This window comes from Triplophysa rosa, linkage group LG21 (genome assembly GCF_024868665.1).
Source record: "Triplophysa rosa linkage group LG21, Trosa_1v2, whole genome shotgun sequence".
Lineage (NCBI taxonomy): Eukaryota > Metazoa > Chordata > Actinopteri > Cypriniformes > Nemacheilidae > Triplophysa > Triplophysa rosa.
In genome coordinates, this window is record NC_079910.1 from 2,167,945 (window position 1) to 2,190,119 (window position 22,175).

Genomic DNA, 22,175 nt, shown 5'->3' on the forward strand with positions numbered 1-22,175 from the left:
AAGATGATTTATTTCTATCAAACCGAGAGGATGTTACACAAGAGTAAAGTAAATTTGCATTGCTTATATGTTGACATTCACGAAAATGTGTACGCGAGCATCAGTGGAGGACTATCGAGCAAAAACATCCATCTCACACATTAAATTACACCCACATCCAACGTCGAATGACTGCAAATCTCCACGTTTGCATTTCCTGAAGCTGTTATACAACAATATAAAATGCACTGTTCCAGAAATCCACCTGCGCCTGCCGAATGTGTGACATTTCAGAGGTCATCCAATCACAACAGAGGGCATTTACATAGAAATCTCAGATCACCCGTTTTATCCCAAGGGTCAAAGGAGGAGCGGAAAAATCAAGTGGCAATGACCATTACGACTCACTTGTGAAGACACCGCACAACCTCTGGAGAGGGTGTTGATAGCGGAGGTCTGCCCTGTTATCCAAAATAGAGAAAGGTCCTGTGCAAGCAACTTTACACTAAGTCAGAAACGAGTGGCCCGCTGTTCTGGTATGAATAGAAATATTCTGATTGGGACAGCGTGGTGTTTGATTGACAGCCGGGAGTTAGACAGCGTTTTGATGTATTTTGGACACAAGGAGATGACAGGTTGAAATGAGAGTTTGTTAACCCCTTTGTGCATAACTTGGCACTACATGGACTTTAGGAAGCTCATGTGTGTCTTGCAGACCATTATCGCTCTGACTATTTGTGTCAATAGGACAACAGGACAGTGATGTATTGCTGTTGTGCTGATGATACATACCTTCTTGTCACCGTGCCAAATAAAAGCGATCTCAAAGCCAAAATGAGTTTGTCCATGTGGTTCAGGCAATAAATCATTTTCAACCTTTAAATGTGAAGTCATATCTTAAAGGGATAGTTCAGCTAAAAATCATCATTTACTCAAACCTGTATGAGTTTCTTTCATCTGCAGAACACAAAAGAAGATATTTTGAAGAATGTTGATAACCAAACAAAAGACAACCACTGCGAACAAAAAAAATTTAAATAATGCACTTGCACACAGTGAAGTGAAATATCAATTTTAGAAGATCTTTCAAAACTGTGTTAATTGACATTAAACACAGATCAGTCCTTTATGAGACAGCATATTTATGTAAAAACATCCGACTATGCATTACTTTACTAATATAATGAAGAAGTAGTTTGTTTGTAGATTTGTGTAATTCCAAAGATTTTGTTGCATTCTTTCCAATATCCCGCTGTGCATCATGCGAACGTTCCCAGGTTTACATCACAAGCAAATAGAAACTGGATAAAACTTTAAACTCATTTTTACGGTGCACTTTTTTTCTGAACGACCTTCTGTGGTAAATGATGGCTGTCAAAAGTATCGTGTATATTAAACCTGGAACATTCTTTTAACATAAGAAAATGTCCATACAAAGCACGTAAAGTCCATTTTAGCAGGTAAACATGTGCCATCACCCATGTAAAAACCCTCGGCCTTGAACGTTGAGCTAGATGATGGGCGGTTATAAAATCTCTCTACCTCTCCAATGACAGACGTTCCAGACGCTTTCATTTAGCACTTCACCGCAGACAGGTTAAAAGAGACTGCTGGTGGCGAGGTTATATCTCAACGGATATAGCTCAGTTCAGGATTATTGGAATGACCGGCTCCGATAGGTTTAGACTATCGCATGTTGCCATGGCGATTCAGGTTAAGGATGTGTCACACTTCCTCTTTAGGATGGAATGGAATTTAGTTGTATATTTTATAATTCTTTTAATCTAATTAGGGTTTTATGATGGATTATTTCAGTACCATCTTTGAACCCTGCAGGAGAAATAAAATGATGAGTAATATCTGGGTAATGCGTTTATACCATGCAGAGCTTGGTATATGTGTAAATATATATGTATACATAAATATATTAACTTGTAAACAAACATTAAAAGAAGTTAAGAGAAAGCATTTTAACAAACGCAAGCTGTTTAAGCTGTTGTTCATTAATGGAATAGAAATGAACATTCTGTCATCTTTTATTCACCCTCATGTTTCTTCTGTGGAACACAAAAGAAGATATTTTAAGAAATGTCTCAGTGGTTTTGTGTTCATGCAATGGAGGTCAATAGGGTTCAATGTTTTGATTAGCAACATTCTTCAAAATATCTCCTTTTGTGTTCTGCAGAAAAAAGTCATACAGGTTTGAAATGACATGGGGGTGAATAAATGATGAAAGAACTTTCATTTTAGGTGAACTATCCTTCCAAGGCTGGAATACACTACAAGACTTTTGCCCAGATTTGATTTGTTGCACAAAGTCGGCAAATTGTATCGCGTAGTGTGCGATGCCCTGTTTTTCTTTGCAAACTTTCAAAAAATTCTGCAAGTGTGTGATGTCTAGTTCTGTTCAGATTTTAAAAGTCGTGTAGTGTATTCCAGCCTTTAGTCTAATCAAAAGTATGGATGAAGAATCTAGATAATCAGAATTATCAAAAGATTTCAAATAGACATCTGAGATTAAAACTACAAAATCTTATTTAGCAGAAACACCGATGCAGCGAACAGTCGGCGTGTGCCTAAAGACACAGCGAGAAACAGAGGAGCTCAAAAAAGTGAGAAAAATCACACTCGCACATAATCTGAGACCTGAAAGTGTGAGCTTCACCAGCAGCTGCCGTCATGGAGATTATCACCTGATCTCCATACTGTCCCCGTTCACCCACAAAACTTCCATACAGTCCCAAACTTACTGAACATCGCACTAAACATGGGATTTAAAACTTCTGTAGCATCTGTCTGAATTTTACAAGACCTCCTCGATCACATTCCACCCTTTACTTATGCAAACTGCATAATTTTAAGAGCAGAGGTGTGACCTTACTTTCACGAGCGGGGTAATATCTCTGTAAATCGTGTTTATAGAATTGTTGACTAGCTAGAAGACAAGCTGTGATCTGATCCGGGCGAATGACCCGTGCATGCTTGCCGGCGCCATGACTAGAGCGCTGGAGAAAGCGAGCCGAGATATCACCATCAGAGAGAGGTGTCATATGAAAGTTATTAATGATTACTCTCACATTATTGCAGAGCGTTACAGAATGAGATCATCTTGGCCGCAGTGCCGACATACCGTGTCACTGTCCCTAAATACACACACAAATACATGCGTACAATAAATACATATTCGATCTACGAAGTAAGTCCAAGTGTGTCCTGAAATATCAAGTCACCAAGTTTGGTTGAAGCTAAGAAGGTGAACGGCGGCTATACAAACATTCCCATGGCTATTTCGAGGAGCGAGATGCTACCGTATGTCCATGAATCGACACCCTGCAGATTGAGATGTTCTGATGGATGACTGTTTGGAATACAAGAGGAAGTCGGTGCCATACGGGTAAGCTTTAATGAGTTTACTGGAGAGCTACAGGAGTGCCGGGAGACACCAGGGGTCATGAGCCTCAGACTCCATACTGTCGACAGACCAGAAATCCTTACCTTAATACACCCAACAACCGCTTGAAGTTATATTCTGTATCACTATATTTGTCTGTCCAACTGTACAGTTTTATATGGCATGAGAGCATAAGTTCATGTACATTTTTACGAATCTTGTAAAATAACATGAATATTTTACCATTTACATTTAAAATATAAAGGATTTTAATAATAATAAAAAGTTCTCTAGGCAAATTATGGCTTGCAATTCTGAAGTAAATGAAAGGCTAAGGCCGTAACAAATGAAAAAGGAACAAACTCGCCCCTACCATCTGCTTCAATATAAAATACATCAAAAGAAAAAAGAAAAGAACTTATAAAGGGATTTCATGGGGTCTTTAAGCATACAGAAAACCCCAAAATCTGGGTTTGAGCTGAGCTTCAAACACACTTTCCAGGCACAACATTCAGCTGTGCAGAGTTTCTCAAGTTCAAAGCCTGAAACTTTTGATTCAGTTCAAGTAAATCTAGTACAGACATAAGCGTAACTGCATTTTATTATTAATTCTTAAAAACATAACTGGCCTTAAAAAAAAACTTCATAGCTAACATCAAAGCTTCTTGCAACAAATTTGACGAAAAGGTTTGTGGCCGTGCAGAAGGGCTGTTGGCCACAAAGACCAAATATAGAAGACATTGTACAGAATGGGGTACATGCACACGGAGCAATGACGTATGTCCGCTAAAATCTCATCCAGCTCTGTTACATCCAGCACACGTAGCGTCCGTTGGAAACAATGGCGCTTTTCACTTGGTCGCTTCAAGATGCACATAGGATTATGGTCACATGATCCAAACACTACATACATCAACAACCAAAAAGGAGAAGTGCTTCAGGCTATCCGTTTCAAGCTACATTCACAAATATGAAAAAAAAGACAAGTAAACGTTTCAGCCGGGGTTCGCTGAAATTTGAACGTTTTCTTACCAAACACATCACTTGATGAAAAATTACATCGGCTCAATGAGAGCGGAAGTGGCTAAACTGGCTGAGATTTTAGCGGAAGTACGTCATCACCCCGTATGCATATACCCCATTTAGCTCCAACCATCATCAAACATACCGGTCCTGAATAATAAAGTGTTTTAACAAATGATTGGCCTGTAAGAAGATGTGAACAGCTCTGTCACAAAAAACTACAATACAGTATTGCAATAATGATAAAATAAAGTTTACAAAAGGTTTACCTTCGCTTTATGCAAACCTGGGATGCCCACAGACCAATCACAGGACATCGGATGCGAATCACCCACACCAACGGCAGGAGTTTGACTACAAATCACAAGCTGCTGGCTTTATGAGATTTCTGGAAAGGTCAACAGATTCACTAGAAAAGTGACATGTACAACAAACCAGAACTTTAGAGTTTGATTTTTTTAAGTTTAAAAGCTTTATGACATTGTCATGAGCTACCAGCAGAACTGACTGATATATATACAAACTTGTCTTTACACAAACTGCTGTACAATGACATGAAAAACACGCAATATTAGAAGGTAGAAAATAACTTCTTGTAATTTAGACATCGGAAAAGTTTAATCACTGACAAATAACAGACAACACTTTATTTTTCAGATAATCCTAGTAACAAACAAAAGTAATACACCAAAAAGAAGTTAATTTTAACTTTAGGTTTTCCGTTGGCTTTGTTGACAACCACGAACCTGAACAAATGAAAATTAGCAGTGTTGAAAATAAAGGCCAAAAGCAATCTTCACGCAAGTATGTGATCCAAGAAGCACAGAGACTGAAATGTAACAGCACGATTTGTGCACTGGTCGTGTGCTCTGTGCTTACATACTTGCATAACAAGTCTGTTTCAGACCGAACAGATTAAAATCTCAAAAATTTCTAATCTGACACCTATGCTTGAAAACACTTTGCTCAGTCAGTTAAAAGAAAGGGTCGTAGTCCAGGGCTTCTCGCTCACTCACATCAACATGCAAATCCATGAAACAGAGAAGCACACCAAGATGAGACAGAAAGAAAAATAAATTGCTTAAAATGAATACACACGCAGTTAACACTAGCAAATGTAAGATTACTGAAGGGTCTTTTTCTGGCAAAACTACAATAAATGCTTTAGTTGAAATGCTGAAATCTAATGCTTATTATTTAACACACACACACACAAGAAAAACATCTAGACACCTCTGCGGCAGCTTCAGATGGTTTACATTTCCATTGAAGTGCTGAACGTGGAAAACAAAATATAATTTTTCTTTCATCAAAAAACTATTAAAGATCCAATCTTCACGGTTTTCCTATCGAAACATGTCATTTCATTTAATTTCATTTCATGATGGCATGCCTTAACAGACTAATAAAAAATCTATATACTGATACATGGCATTTCTAATGAGATGTTAAGTTCATTACAGTTCATTTTTACGCGATCTCTTTATATTCACTGATGATGCTGTGGAGTCATGCTAGACATATTGCTTCCATTTGATTAATATGAACTCACAGTCATATTTCACCCCAAAATCAAAAGGATGAAAATAAGAAATTATATTTATTTTAGTGAAAATGAAGCCTAGTGTTACCACAATTGTTAACATCCCTGTCACCTCAATTATTATTGTTGTAAGGTAAAAAAAAAAAACTTAAGCATTATTTAAATTGAAAACTATACTTGCATATTGCTGTTTTAAAAATATACATATTTGTAATTAACATTTTAAACACTAAAGTAATAAGAATCTAAAAAGAATCACCACTGACAAAATGGGGTTAAAACGGCCCAAAATGAAATGTTTACCCCCAGTAATGAGAATTTGTCTGTAAAATGTGCTTAATTCCCATCAAAACAGTCACCTTAATTATCTCAATAAGCAGCTACATTTTCTTTAAGCATAATGTTTTTTCTTGTGATTTTGGGGTGAAATCACAGGTCCAGTTTGGCAAACCTCATTTCTAATAAAATACACAGTACACTGGATAATATATATTGTGACGATAACTATTTCAATGATCTCTAAAAATTTGCTTTGATGCAATCCTGCATGTCTGAATTCACAGGGTCCTAGATGTTATAAGCACGTTTTATTGTAGTTTTGCCTCTAATTTACATTTAAAGAGTACAGCCCTGGCACAGCCGTCTAAGAGCGAGAGAAAAAGACAAACACTATCCCTACACTAAAACCATCTGACCCCAGTCCCCACCCATTCCCCAGTCTGTGTTTCTTTGAATGGTTCATTCATGAATTTTTTTGCATTTCAGAGCTTGGTTAGAAATCCCCAACGGTTGTGGTGGTTGGGTAGGAGTCCAGTAGTTGTGCTGGGGTCAGACCTTGGTGACGGTGCATTGACCGTCGGGGCACCCGGACCGATCGCTGCTTGGCGCAGGCCCACCACCAGGGGGCGGTCTGTCCAACTGCGCAAGTCTATGCCTACCCTGGGAGGCCTCTGCCATTTCGTCCTCAGCGAACTCGCCGTCATCCTCACTCGTGCCAGGCTCCGAGTCATACCCAGAGGCGTCCGGAGCGGGCGAATCGTCTTCGTCATCAGCATCTTCCTCCTCCGGTTCAGGCTCAGCGGGGTTGATATTGAGTTGAGCCAAAGCTTGAACAAGCTGAATGCCACTTGAGGAAGCGGGGCTCGTCAGGTGACCACCCAAGACAGTGGGCGGCCTTACGGGAGCGGCGGGAAAGACGCCTTGAGAACGCCCTCCATTGACCCCAGTGTCCGCTCCGTCTGCCGAGCTTTCTCGTTCAACCGCAGCTCCGTCCACACTTAAATCCACTTCTACGGGCACCGTTCCTGAGCCTGCCCCCACCGTGGGGTTAGGATCTGGATCCAGTCTAAGTCCAGCAACACCTTTCTTAGGAATGTCCACCACATCTCTTTTCATCCGACGTCTGCGTCCATGTTCGTTCCTCCTGTACTGCACCATGTTCTCCAGGTCGGCCACGTACAGGAAACCGGCGATTAGCATCTCTGCGTTTTTCTTGCCTTTGTTAAACGCATCCTCCAGTTCTCGGCTCGTCCGCTCGTCATACTGCCACCAGCCATTGCGTCCTTCGTAGTACCAAGCGTGTCCACTGGTGCCCGTCCCACGCCCTCCTGACGCCGAAGCCTTCAGCTCTTCGGGAGAAAGCAAAGTGGGCCGTTCCAGGAAGTCCTCGGGGACTTCCTGCCTACAGAGGGCACATCGCTTGCTGTGCCAGGAGGCTCCCTTGACGCACAGGAAGCAGAAAATATGGCGGCACGGCAGACGTACGGGGTGGACGCAACTCTGCAGGCAGATGGCGCATTCAGGCACAGGCAGCGACGGAGATGAAGAGGAAGGAGTCCCATCCATCACAGACTCTCCACTCACCTTCTTTCCAGAAGTCAGGGTGTCCACAGAGAGATTGACCTCGCCACAGCTAGCCATACTGTGAACAAAAATACAACGATTTAACACAAAGAATGAGAAAATGTGCATCACACTGACTCAGAAAACACAGTGACATCACTACATATGCAGATGTAACAAACAGGACACTGTTTAGGAAACAATGTCCTTCAAGTAGAAAAAAGTCACGTGCAAACAGCAGCTCCGAGTTCATTGTTCATTGTTTTTTAATACCATTACATAAAGCTCTACACCACCCAATATTAGTCCACTTTTACAAGAATGCAATTTGTCATATCTGTGAATAATATTTGAACCCTTTAACACCCTCCCACAAAACTGAATCTGTTAATACTTCAAAACACGTACAAATTTTAACTATAAAAAATGAGAAGTGGAACAAGTAGAGCTGCAAGAAAAACAATATGCAAGAACTTGCTAAATACAATACTGTGATAATACTTAAATAGATTTAAGTACATTAAAATATGTTTAAAAACCAAATATATTTCAGGTTCCGTTGGGAAAAGGCTTTACACACTCTTTCTCGCCAGTCTCTCTACTTTGACTACACACAACTTGAAGTTGAAGTAATGAAACCGTTGTGCTTGCAAACCATTGCAATATGCACGCTTGCAATATTTTTGATGATTTCGATATATCTTGCAGCCCTCCTGGTTCCTGTAACATTCTCATTATAGCAACGAGGCCAAATGTTGAAGCAAGAGACAAAAATCACAGGCTTAATATATCATGACCCAAATCCACTACAGCCAAACCATTTTATGAAACAGAACATACCAGAAGATCAGGACCACAGATTTTTATTATACATTTGATCTATTGTATCAATAAGCAAATAATGTCTGATGGATTGTCAAATCAACAAGCTGTTTTCTGCACAACAACAGTAACTACAAAACTGTAAAATATTTCATAAAATTGACTATTAAACCTGAACCAATGCATTCAATGTATAAATGTATATGTTAGCTGGACAAAAATATATTTTAACATATGTTTATTAAAATGTTTTTTAATACAGATATCAATATTTAAACAATTACATTACTCTTACTATATTTCCCGGAGACATTTAACGTTAGGCTGAATGTTGACATTCATAAGGATGACTGTTGTTTTAAAGCTGAATTTCAGACCCAAAAAGTCAACTAATTTAAACATTCAACCATTATTTTATAACATAATTAAGCACATACAATTATTAAATGAGAACAATAAAGGTTTGAGATGTTCAGATCCGATCATTGCTCAGATCAGACTGAGGCCTGTAGACATGACAACACCCCTGACCAAAACACAGAGTAAAACCCTTCATTTCCCATCGAAATACAATCTCCGAGCTCTTATGAAAATTAAAATGTTAAACTAGAAACATTTATTGTGAGATATTCAAATATTAAGCTAAGCAAGTGTCGTATATTTTGCTTTTTTCGAACATTTTAGCTGCGTAGTGTTGCTTGAACGTCTTTGAGTTTACTAACCTGTCAAAATGTGAAATTCAGCCTCTTTCTTTCAGCGATCAGATTTAACTCATCTTCTGGTCACTCGGTTATCGATCATTGTTCATTTATTAAGGTGAATATTTCGGTAAAAGGTGATTTTGCTCGACCCAGATGAACACAATAATGTTGTCACGGCTGTTCTTTGATGATCAGATCGCTGCTGGTACGTTCGAGCGCCTCTACTCTGCGCATGAACTGCGCATAACACACGGCTCTATTGTTAGCGTCACAGCGTATATTTGAACACCTCCATTCTGCGTAAAAAACCGCGCATATCCATAAAAAAACAAAATAAAAGCATAAAAAACGTAAAACACATTCCTCTTCTATACTTTTGTTTACTTGTCATAGCATTATTATATATATATTAAATAATAATTATAAGTAATTTGTACATCATAGGTTTTGAAAGAGCTTTTCTTATCATTCTTTTAAATATTTATTTGTATGATATTATTTAAAGATGATGAAAAGAGACCACGTTTAAAATCAGCTTAGGAGCCCGAAGAGTTCTTTCAGCTTGTGCAGTTTTGATTAGTGAAGATAACGTATTTAGTTTGAAATTCAATATCTATTTCCATTTGTAACAGTAAGTGGCTTAACAGACCTGGGATGTAATGTTGAGGAAGGTAGGTTTAGGTTAGTGACTACATGAGCCAGTTTTGTGCTTTATTTTCAACAAGGGGTCACTAGATGGCAGAATTGTGTTGCAAAAAGATAACAGCTCCTTGTCATTGAGGATTTGAGGTAAATGTGTCTACATAAACAACTAATTCAACTAGAAAAGGAATCTATTTGTATTTGTTGCACGTAGGTTATGCAAGACAATATCAGATTAAAGTTACACTTAGAATCAACCACTAAACACATGGGACCAGAAAACCCATAGCAGAGCTTCAGCTTCAGCGGTGCTTGGCATTGACATAAAGAGATATTCTGCAGTAATGTGAGGAAGAAAACTAGCTTAAGATAAATAAATACGCCATGAAGAATTTCAGCCCATTTTCTCTTTGGTAATGGCTTTATTTGATTTCTGGAGCTTGCATCTAAGCCTGGCATCTCTGCTTGCACCCACCAACCAATAAAGTGAGCAATAAGGCACCTGGCACATGTTGGCATGCCTCCAGTTATGAACACAAAACTACATTAATCTCAATTCGGAGAAGGTAATACGGTTCTAAAACCACTCCCTGTCCTAGAATATGATATTGACTGCATGTCTGCAGCATCTTACAGCACGTAACCGCATGTTCTACTGCAGAAACGCGTGTCGCTGTGTGTTATTTGTCAAATCTGCGCTCAAGGGAGTGCAGTTTCATTGTGGATCAAATAACTGTATTCAGTCGGAAGTGGAAAAAAGGCAGAGGCTTGCGATGCAGAGATAATCGGTTGATGTGTGCAATGGTGTGTAATACGCAGCATTAAATGAGAGAGATTCTTAAATTAGACCGGAAAAGAATGTTTTATTCCCTATGGCTTTGTCATGCTTGGATGGCTGTGCTTGCTGCATGTGTGTGTGTGTGTGTGTGTGCTCGCATGTGTGGGTGCCATATGCATGAAATCAATGAGTGCTCATTTTACACAGCTATTTAATCAAACTCCCAATGCAGTTTGACAGCACACAAACACTCCACATGACATCCTTCATCATCTCATCATCGCCGTGACCCCCCATCACCTCCTCCTCAGGGGGTCTCCTTTGCCACGGCCTATCAATTTCCATTTCACCCCTCACACAGAAATTCTCTCCAATTTTCTTTTTTTTTTCATTTATTGGCACTGAACTATTTCTGCTTTGATTCCCCAGGCCCTCACAGATGATGCTAGTTTATGAACCATCATCTGAAGCACAGGAACTCGCTGGAACGTTTCCCTCAGGGGACCTGGTTCCTTTCCTTTCTAACACGGTTTCCTCGCCCCCTACGTCTCTACGACGAAAAAGCACCATACTGTTGGTGTGTCCTCCTTTTTCTCATTTTCTTTGAGCCGTGGCTTATTGTCAGCAGTTTTTCTACGTTCCTGTCACTGGAAGCCACCTGGTAACAATGAGACAGAATCAGCAGCAGAAAATGGGAGGCAGTTAAACTGGGGCGTTGTAATGAACGCGGGCACACAGACTCTCCTGTATGAAAACACTACGCTGCACATTCATCTTCTCCAGTTATTGGGGCTGCGTGCGAGGCACATATTCTCCCCATCATTGTTATTCTATTTATACGATAAAATTAGAAATAAACAGATTGGAGTCGGATCCCTGCTGAAATTACACTAGCGGGGAAATGAGCTGACAGCAATGCATTGCAGGTTATGTGGAACCTCATTTGTCAGCGCTACACAAACCCACTTTGTACTTTTCACAAAATTATTATAAATATTTATGGGGATTATATGTAGAGTATTATGAATTTGAAACAGGTTCTTGAAACTTTTTAAAGGGATATACAGCACCAGAAGTCCCAAGCAATATTCTGTATGACAGACAATAATCTTCAAGGTGATTAAATCTCAGTTTTAACCAGTGCTCGAATTGAAGGGGGGCTGGGGGGATCCGGGACCCCCATAAGGCATTAGGGACCCCCCATGAGAAGTAAAAAATAGACTCAGATAAAAATAGATGAAATAGTATATAGTTATGCATATTATGATCAAATATATTGTGTATTTTGTATAAATTGTATATTGCGAGACTAACCCCCACCCCCACCCAAAAAAAAGTCTTATGGTGGGGACCCCCCATAAGACTTGATTCAATTCGAGCACTGGTTTTCACAAAACAGAGAAAGGGCAACATCAAATGTTTGCAGCGGAATATGAAATATTAACGGCTCTATAAATCAGAGAATTCTTTATTGTGTTTAATTTACTGCTGAGAATCATTTATTGGATATTGCAGGCAACTGACGACTAAATACAGTATTATTGTTTAGAGAGCAATTTGGAACAAAATTGTATATAAAACTAATGAGGTGTTTCAAATTTTGTGCACACTGTGGGCACCAAATGTCTGCACAGTAATTGTACAACCAAAAATGATCTAGCAGTCAATGGTCCCCATGAGCAAAATGGCTAATAACCATAATAAATAATGACTTATGTAAGCGTGCAAAAAAGTTTCATGTGAAAGGGGGTTTAATGGTTGGGGTATTAGTTCAGTATAAACAATTCAAATACTACAATTAAATAAAAATAAATGGTTTTTTTAAAACCATTTTTTAATGGTACTAAAAACTAACCAAATTATATTTTAAATCTAGTAATATCTATAGCCTATAGAACAGGTTGTGGTGATAGAAATTATAATGAAAACAAATTTGGAGGAATGTGAGATGAATAGAGAGCAACGCGTGTGTTGAATACGAGCGCTCATATTGTGATGCTGGAGAAAGAGAGAGACAGAGAGAGAGAGAGAGAGAGAGAGAGAGAGAGAGAGAGAGAGAGAGAGAGAGAGAGAGAGAGAGAGAGAGAGAGAGAGAGAGAGAGAGAGAGAGAGAGAGAGAGAGAGAGAGAGAGAGAGAGAGAGATGGGGACTATTCGCTTCTTTGCGCGTTTGTCTCCCATCTCTTCACCAAGCTGAACACGAGACAGAAGACGCTCCATCTGTCAGATGAGATCAGTCTCCTGTAGGTAAGACCTGAGATCTTTTAAAAGCTGCAGATTGCATGCCCAGCCGCATGTGCATCACCATAATGTCAAACTCACAGGGAGCAAGCAAGTTACGATCCCGCGAAATGAACGAGCGGTGTGCTGTAATGAACTGAATATCTGCACAAAATGATGCTGCATGCGGACGCGTTTCTCGCCGATGCTATGAAGGAGGACAGCTGTTCGCTGGATGTGTTTAATGTGGATGCATATGGGAAATAAAGCTTTTTCAGAGTTACCAAACTGATGTTCGCTTCGACTGAATGTCTGACAGATGGATGCGCTGCGCACGGGTGACCGGAGCGCACGGACCCGCGGCGCACTGTAGTACTCATCTACTGAGTCATTTTGTCGCGATTGCGAAGTACTTTTTCAGTACAGATATTACAATTATACCGAAATAACCGATGTATAGTTCAAAGATCAAAATGTTGCTTGATTTGAACCCACAACCTTTGGGACACAACGAGCGTACGCAAAGTATGACAGTAAGCTCTCCGTTATTGTGAGCTCTAATCTTGAGCAACTCAACACAACATACCATTAAATCTTCAAATATTTGGGTGGGGGAGAAAAATGTGTAATTGTCATTTCAAATCTCCTAAAATTGGGTTTGAAAAGCGGTTCACAAATGAGCTGAATAATTTCAGGAAAAAATGCCAAAAAATGTGTCAACATGGTTTGAAGTCAGAGTGTACAAATAATGAATTGCTTGATTTTGAAACAAAAGCTAATGTGAGGCCCTTTGAAGTATAAATCATAGAACAAGGGCTGTTTTTCAAAACCTATACAGCAGTGAGCTTAAGCAACTTAAAGCAAAAGGTAGGCAGCAAAATCATCTTCTCTTGGGTTCGAGTGTATTCTTAGCAAAGAATGCCATCCTATATATAATGCACTGCAGTATATCACTCCAAGACGCCATAGGCCAGAGAAATTATGACTATAACCATGTTTGTCTTTTTCATTGAATACCTAAAAGTATTATCAAAAATGTGATTTGATATCTTTCTTTGTGGGTGATGTGTAGAGTATTTTTATGCATGAACATCATGTTGTTATGGCCGGAAACATGCCACAGGCAAACTCAGAATCAATAGCATGAAAAATCTATTGAAATCAGGCGTTAATTTGAGTCTCTGAAGAGTGTTGTTAGTTTATCAGATCGGTGTGGAACTTTGTTATACATCACAGTAGTTTATAATTACCATAATACTGTGATATGGTATTTATTTCAAGATGATGATCCATGGTCTTTACCTAAAACATTTTTTTAAACAGTTATTTTAACATTTTAAATAACACACACAATTCATTACAAAGACAAAGCACCATTTAGACTCGCAATAGTCCATTGTGATATTTGTGTGTTTGGGGGTGAGAGAGAGAGAGAGAGAGAGAGAGAGAGAGAGAGAGAGAGGATAATTTGATATGGCCTACCTGTTGAAGGAAAATGATGAGATTTACGGCAGCTTCTCTGGCAAACAGTTTTAACAGCATTTATTGGGAAGCCTTTTAGTTTTGTCCTTGATTTCTGGGCTTTAGTTTGTGTCTCTTAATGAATTCTATGCATCAGATAGAACATTAAAGCAAGATTACAGCCACAACTCACTGTAATTACACAAGCCGTGCAATGTATATGTGTTTGCTCCAGCTTGTTCGTTACAGAACAAATTTGTTCAACAAATGCTCTACACATTAGCAGTCCCAGCTTGCTTGTTAAGGTTGGAAACTGCCATTTAGCTCAGCATCCGAACAGAAGCTCAGATGAGATAGGCTACGGAAGTGAATTTCGTTTTCTGCGCTTTTTGGGTCAGCCATTAAAGGCTTTAACGTTTCCCACAATCTCTCACATGCAATATGTGTGCATCTCCTGTCATCTGCCTGTGCAAATCTAACAAGCTTGTGGGTTATTTTTTTCTGCCGGCTGTGGAGTCCAGTGAAGTGAGACTGGAACACAAATTTGCCATTACAGATGCAATGACCACTCATTATTACCCATCTGAGCTTACATGGATCACATACAGCAAACCTCCCTCTTTTTCTCTCGCCCTTACTATACCTTCTTACACAGCAAAATCGCCAGTGTTATAAAAAGACAAATTAACACTCACAGTGTATATATAATCCACACTATCGAAGTGTGGATTATATATACACTCTGAGAGTTCATTTGACCTTTTTTAACACTGGCTATTTTGCTGTGTAGCAACACTTATTCAGTGCTATTGTTCCATTCTTCTTTTTATAATATTTCATGTTTCATTTAAGTAGTTTTATTTTAATATTACTTAAAATGTATAATGTTATTTTATTTTAAAAAATATAGGCTATTAAAGTATTTGTGTTTCGTGATATTTTATATTAGGTTAAAACAACTGCAAATGGTTTGTATAACCTAACGTTTTTTAATTAATATTCTTGTTAATTTCGTTGATATGTCTTTACACATGTTTACACCAACATCGGGTGGCGCCAGTGTACGATGTTTTGAGAACCTAAACCCAGGGAAACACTTGCAAAGAATTTGCCTCATTTCAAAGTTTAGAAAAGACTCCTTTCGATAAAATAATATACGAGAAGACACCTTTCTTGGAAATCAACGTAGTTGACGTTACTTCCGGCTGATTCGTAGCTCCTTCGCGTTGGCGGTCAAGTCAAGTGCATTGCGTTGTGGAAAGTACGAGTCCAACGCGCTGCGGGAAATACAGGCCTACGCATCATTTGCAAACTTCTCAATAATCGATACTTACAAATATGTTATACGATACCAATCGTACCAAGTACCGATTCGCGTCCCGCGCGCTGTTTAGTCAACGATGTTTTTGGCTTTGAAAATCTTTGGCGGTAAAGCAGACGCGCGCGATTCTGTCCAAATGACAGTTTTGATGAGGACGACTGAGGTAAACAGTTTGGTTTTTGTTACGGGAATGCAGACAGACAGGCGGTAAATATTGGCTATATTTTAAAATATGGGGTAAGTGACATTTGGTGTCGCAGTGCAGTATAATAAAATGTCTGCCTGTTATATCGTTAGGCCTATTAATCAAACAACAATGCTCACAAGAAAAAGATTTCTCTTAGCTGGATAACTTCAGTAACTTTACTTTATATCTGTATTTTATTAAGTATTAATCTGTTGTGTATACAAACGTATTAGAAAGTGCTGAATGTACTAAGATTAATAAATGTTGTAGACATATCGTTCATTATTAGTTTACGTTAGCTAATGCATTGAATAATGTTAGGAAACACAAGCTTATTGGGTTAAGTTAGTTTAATTTGTATCTTGTTCTGTCTTGTTTATTTGTTTTATTGTGTGTAATTTGTTTCCTTTTTGTTACTTTATTGTTTGAAAAACTGAAATTTTAACATTTGTTGTCATGACAATCCTAATACTATATATAGGCCTATATATATGTAACGGAGGCCAGCTAGTGAAGAGCTGTGCAGTGTGTAAACCTCACTCCCTGACCAACAGAGACGCTCTAGCTAGACACTGCGGTCTTTAGCCTCCTCGTTAGAGCGTCCGTCTCCCATGCGGACCGACGCCGGTTCGAGGTCCGCGCAGAGCGGGTGAGTAGAGCCGGTTACATATACAGTACACATACTGCTGTCTATAGCCTGACTAAAGTGAGCGCAGTGGAGAAAAGGGCTTCTTCCGAATACCCCCACTTGCGGTCTTTTCACTTGACTACTTTCATGACGCGTTTCCTGTTTTTGGCCAAGTGTTCTAGTGGGGGTGAAGATGCCAAGTGACCATGTAGTATTTCTAACCCAACAGGACACATTTAGTAAGTGCAAACATGTAATTAATGTGGTGTTTCTAATTATGTGATAAAAAGCAGTTTTACAAAATACATAAGTCTGGAGTTTTCACCAATAAATGTGCAATACTTTACGTTTTACTACGAAATTATATGTAATAGGAAAATAATTATAGTCAAGTCAGATTTATTTTTATAGCACTTTATTTGTTTTGTATCAAAGCAGCTGTACCGAACTAAAGAAAAACACATGTTAGCCCAACATAAAATAATTAAAGATATAACCTTAAAGGGGTCATATGGTGCGAATACGTATTTTTCTGTGTCTTTGGTGTGTTATAAGTTGCCCATGCATGTATTAGACACGTAAAATTGCAAAAAGGAAAGTGTCGGAAGAAAAGATGCACTCTATGTAAAAGCGAATGCTCACCCAGACCTGCCTGAAACACCTCGTGTAGCCACACCCCCACAAATCCACGTCAGTTCGTGGTCTGATTTGACTGAGACCGCCCAAATGTATACGCAAGTAAGGTGGGCGTACCTGTCAGTGCAATTGAAGAGGAACCTGATGTTCCAAATATGGTAAGAGGCGTTACATTTCCCTCACACGCTTGCAGTATTCCACCAATCACTACGCACTGGTGAACTGGCCAATCACAGCACACCTCGCTTTTCAGAGCCATGAGCTTTGTAAAAAATCTGCGCGTTTCAGAGAGGCGGAGCAAAGAGGAGAAACAAACATGCACGGTATGTGGTACATACAGTGTTTTTCAACCTTAAATCGTGCATACACATTTCATTACATCTAAAACAAACCATAATATTTGTTTTAGCCGTGTCATATCACCCCTTTAAAAAGTAGAAGTATAACTTACACTGGAAAGCTTTCCGCAACAGCTCCGAAGCGGCATTCCGGATAGTGTGGGTTTAATGTGCGTTAAGGGCACTGCACTTTGGCGTTTTTAAGATATGGGACAGGCTTTCTTCCTGTTGCGTACACGCGCTCTCAAGTGGCCAAGACTGCAAGTGGGGGTATTTGGATGCAGCAAAATACTTCCATACGTCAGAAGGAGATTGGATGAGAATAGAGGATACATTTGGAGAGGACAGTCTGCTTTTAATATTGATGAGCGAGTGTTAATGTGAACCTAAAAGCAGGTAGAGATGACATGATCCCACTTTTACCTCTGAGAGGGCCCAAGAAAAATAGAGCGAGAAAAGAATAAAAACCCAGATTGAGCTGCAGAATAAGTCAAACTTTAATGATCAGAAGCTCTGAATGTTTACTGCACTCTCCCCCATGATACAGAGCAGCGCGGTGAATTATAGAATAAACGGAAATTTGTTGTCTTTTTCATCCCTTTGGTAAACACTCCAGTTTGGATCAATAAAAGGCAGCTGTACACACTCAGAGGGTCGACTAGCTCCTCATTTCCATTTTAATGAATGGGGCTTAGTGAGCTATTGAGCAAGTTATAATTGTGTTGTGGGGAAGAGACCTGGAAAGTGCATGATACTGAAAATAGGATTTAGAAAAGTGGAGTGTGCTGTGCCTGTGTATGTAGTATCAGATTTTTATGAGCGCTTTTATTTTCTGTCGGTAACTAGAACAAATACTTAAGTATGTAATCTATATGTCAAGTCCTGTTCACAGCATGAGCAAATGTATGCGTTGAACATGACTGAATTTACGGTCTCTGAGTTTTTGGATCATGTTTCTGCAAGTGTTATGCCAGATAGACTCCTGGAAGAATCTCTGGTCACCAAGGACATATGAACAGTAAAGGTAACAAACCAGCAGACCACAAAGAATTGGTTCGAAATTGATACGAAAAGATATTACAGAAAACTTTGGAACTTGCTGAATATAGATTTACAGATTTTCAATGCATCTTCCTAGCAACTTTACAACAGCAGTCCGGTGTCATTGAATTCTCACTTTATTGACTGAAATCTGTGAACGGTATTTTTGGTCCTTTTAAAGCTTTGAGCTGTCGTTGCCTGGCATCATTTGTGTTCCACAGAAAAACATCAGTGTGCATGTTTGTACGACATGGGTAAATAATGGCAACGTTTATTTTCTATCGAACTATTCCTTTAAGAGTGTCATGGTGAAAGAATGATAAAATGGATGGATGGAGAAGATGGAAAAGGAGATTGAGGAAGAGAAATGTCTGATAATTATGGTTCTTAAGTCTGGTTATGTTGGTGACAGCCTCCATCATGCCTTCAGGCTCTGAAGATCAATGGCAGGAACCTGACTTTAATACTAACTAACTTCAGATCGTTAAACATATGACCGGCGAGCGCTGAAATTAATTATAGCATTTATGGCTTCAATTTATCACATCGGGGGATGTTTCTGATCCCGTCTCCTCAGGATGTTTGAGCGGTGGTCATCCAATTTGGGATAGGAAGCGCATTAAATTCTCACCTCATTACAAGAGTTTGGAGCGAGAATCTTAAAGTTAGTGCTGATTCTGTAGCATTTTGAATGCTGAAGTCTGATGCAATATCATATTAATCACAAAATGTTTCCTCATATTGAGCTTTCGCTGGCACGTTAAAAGGCTGTAAACTGATGTTACAGCGCTCCAGATGAATACAGAGCGATCTCTGACAGTCAGAAACAATATTATCAACTTATAGGGACTGACACTGTTCCTATTGCTTAGAATTAACACGAGGATGAAACTCGCACACAGGCTCAGCTTGTTAAGCTTTATTCAACTGTTCCCTCTTATTTTCATCGAGTAAATTAATTTGACTTGGTTACATGTACGTATATGTTTAGCTTTGTAAAATTGAAGTAGCACATTTGGTTTTGCATAGTATTGTCGAACTACATTTGGCATTGTAAAATATTGTAAAAATATGTTTGGCTGGTAGTAATATGTTTGGCTTTGTAAAATACTGTATAAATACATTGGCCATTGTAAAATATGGTAGAAATGCGTTGACTTAGTAAAATATTGTAGAAATAATTGGCTTTGTCAAATATGGTAGAAACCAAAACCTTTTTCAAAAATATTGTATAAATACATTTGCCATTGTAAAATATGGTAGAAATACGTTTGGCTTTGTGAAATATTGTAAAAATACATTTGTCTCAGTAAAATATGTAGTAATATGTTTGGCTTTATGAAATGTAGAAATCCATTCCATGTTGTGCAGCTGGGTTACTGTGACGTTCTTCATCTAGCAAACATGAAATATTGTAAAATGCTTCAGGTACAGTAATAGTGTTGCTGAAATGTTTTGAAGTACTTTAAGTGTCATAAAGATTGAATGTCATGAGATGTTGTAAAGCTGAAATATTGCACGAACTTGAGATGTAACAGCATTACCCCGCAAACAGAATGGCAGTGAAACACACAGGCCCGCTTCATAATGAGCTTTTTACGATTCTCGAATCGCGACCATTTCCGTCAAACTCGCTTGATTAATTTGACCGGGATACATAAGTTTGGCCTTGTCGTTCCGTTACAGTCGAGCACAGCCCACCTATTTCCACCTGTCTCTATTACTTCCATCAGGGATACAGTCGCTGTCACCAGCACTGATGTGTGGAAACAATATTGATCCACCGCCAGGAAGGCGGCGACCCGCACATCGACTTTATTGCTTTTTATTAATGATGCGTTTCATGGCCGATGGTACGAGCTGTTATGAGGTGAACAAAGACCCACGGCGAGAAAGCGTGTGACACGCTGGAGATGAGAAGCATTTGTGTAGTTCGTCTCGCTGTGTTGTATTCAGTCCTGTGATGGAAGCACTTTGAAATAAAATAAAGTTAATATACTTTGCAAAGCTGTTTTGGATTCGTGTGGTAATGCAGTGTCTTGGTGCAAGGTTTTCTCATCTTGGACATTGCAGAGTTTCAGTTAATGGCAAATCTCTGCCACGATCGAAAACCAATCTTAGTCAAGGACTAATGTGCTTGTCTTGCACAGCCCGATTCTGTCTTAATATTCTTTCCTAAGTCCTAAAACTTCTTTCAGTGGCTATGAAAAAGTTTTGGTTTGAGCGTATGGCACGCTTCACTTGGTCGGGCGATGCTTCAATTGTATAGCCTTAAACAAACTTTAAATGATTAAACTTTGCATTGTGCATGTCCATGTTGTCAACATTTTCTACACAATAAAAAATTCTACACCTTGGCATAACTAAAAATATTTTATTTGTTTTAAAAAATAACCAAACATTAAGAAACATATTTTACATGTTTTAACGTATTTCTATGCTTGTTTTGTCTTAGAAATAAGTCATATTGAAGCCACCTTCCTTGAACTTTAATTCAGATATTAGATGTTAGATTGTTCACCTTATAGGCTATGTATCTTCATTATAAATATGTAGTCTGTCTGTCTTGTTCCTTTCTTCCATTACTTTTTCATAGCTCACAGCTGTAAAGAAACACAATTAAAAATGTAGTTCTGTAACGTCAAGGTTTGAGAGTCATGCGTCTCTTGATGGACAGTGTGGGTGTAGCCTTTGTCTCTACTATAAATTTAAGCTCTATCAGAAATGTGAAGGCTGACATTTTAGCTTTCCGTCTGAACAGAGCGAAAAGCTATTCAGGCATTACATGCTCATAAACTGAGATGTGCCCAGTTTAACAACACATCAAATAACCGTGTTATTTTTGAGAAACATCTTGCAAGTGTTTTTTGAGGATGATTCAAGAAGGCGCTTTTTGGGAAATGGAGTTCTCATTAGATCGAGACTCATTAGATGATGAGAAAATGAGAAACGCAAAACAACAGACCTATATTTAGAAACAGTTTCATGGCCATAAGACGACGTTCGCTGAATGTGCGCTGCTATCTCTCGCTCCTCACGGAAGTGGAGTTGGCTGTCTAATATGCGAGCGGAGCTGCAGGGTTGGATGGTTCGGGACAAGACTGTTTCTCCTCTGCTCTTAATCTGTGTCGGAAAAGCTGTTTGACTGTTTAGACAGCAGTGAGATTTTCGAGGGGGAGGAAAATTTCACAGTTTACCAGCACAGGTGACAAACTTCAGATGCAGTGAAGCTGGGATATTTTTAAAGACTCAAGATGTCGTAGGGCTACACGATATTGAAGAAAAATGATGATGCTTTATGTTTATAAAATCTGTTTTTCAACTGTAATAAAATCTTAAAATGGATAAATTGTGAAAACAATAGGGATGCAACAATACAGCTCACCCACGGTTCAATACGAACCTCGGTTTTTCGCCCACGGTTTTCGGTTCGGTTCTGATGGCACATTAAAGTGTTTTTTCATTGTTTTATGCTGTGACAGGAACAGTAAAAACTTAAGAAAAAAACTGTTTTACTGAAATTCTCTTTATTTTATTTTACTTGACTTATTTTATTATCTTTAAGCAAAAATCAACTTGTACAAATTCCTGGTGTATTGAATAAATGTAAAGATTTACACTGG

General features: G+C 38.9%; 2 protein-coding genes across 3 annotated transcripts in view; one reads left to right on the forward strand and one right to left on the reverse strand.

Annotated features, from left to right (window-relative positions):
* Positions 1-3,955: 3,955 nt before the first annotated feature.
* Positions 3,956-9,519, reverse strand: rnf146 (ring finger protein 146). Its single transcript, XM_057320030.1, has 2 exons — positions 9,323-9,519; positions 3,956-7,857 (listed from the first exon to the last, which is right to left on the reverse strand). The coding sequence occupies exon 2, from the start codon at positions 7,854-7,856 to the stop codon at positions 6,765-6,767; it is 1,092 nt and encodes a 363-aa protein (XP_057176013.1). The 5' UTR covers position 7,857; positions 9,323-9,519; the 3' UTR covers positions 3,956-6,764.
* Positions 9,520-12,734: 3,215 nt separating this feature from the next.
* LOC130545114 (cadherin-11) overlaps positions 12,735-22,175 on the forward strand; it is a 56,431-nt gene continuing 46,990 nt past the window's right edge. Inside the window, exon 1 of one of the 2 annotated variants that reach the window (XM_057319466.1) lies at positions 12,735-12,967. The gene's annotated coding sequence lies outside the window, so the exon portion shown is untranslated. The remainder of the gene's footprint in view (positions 12,968-22,175) is intronic. The other variant, XM_057319467.1, reaches the window with a different exon arrangement.

What these genes read in the sequence shown, in the direction of transcription:
- rnf146 (XM_057320030.1), bottom strand. Translation starts at nt 7,856, where the DNA reads ATGGCTAGCTGTGGCGAGGTCAATCTCTCTGTGGACACCCTGACTTCT.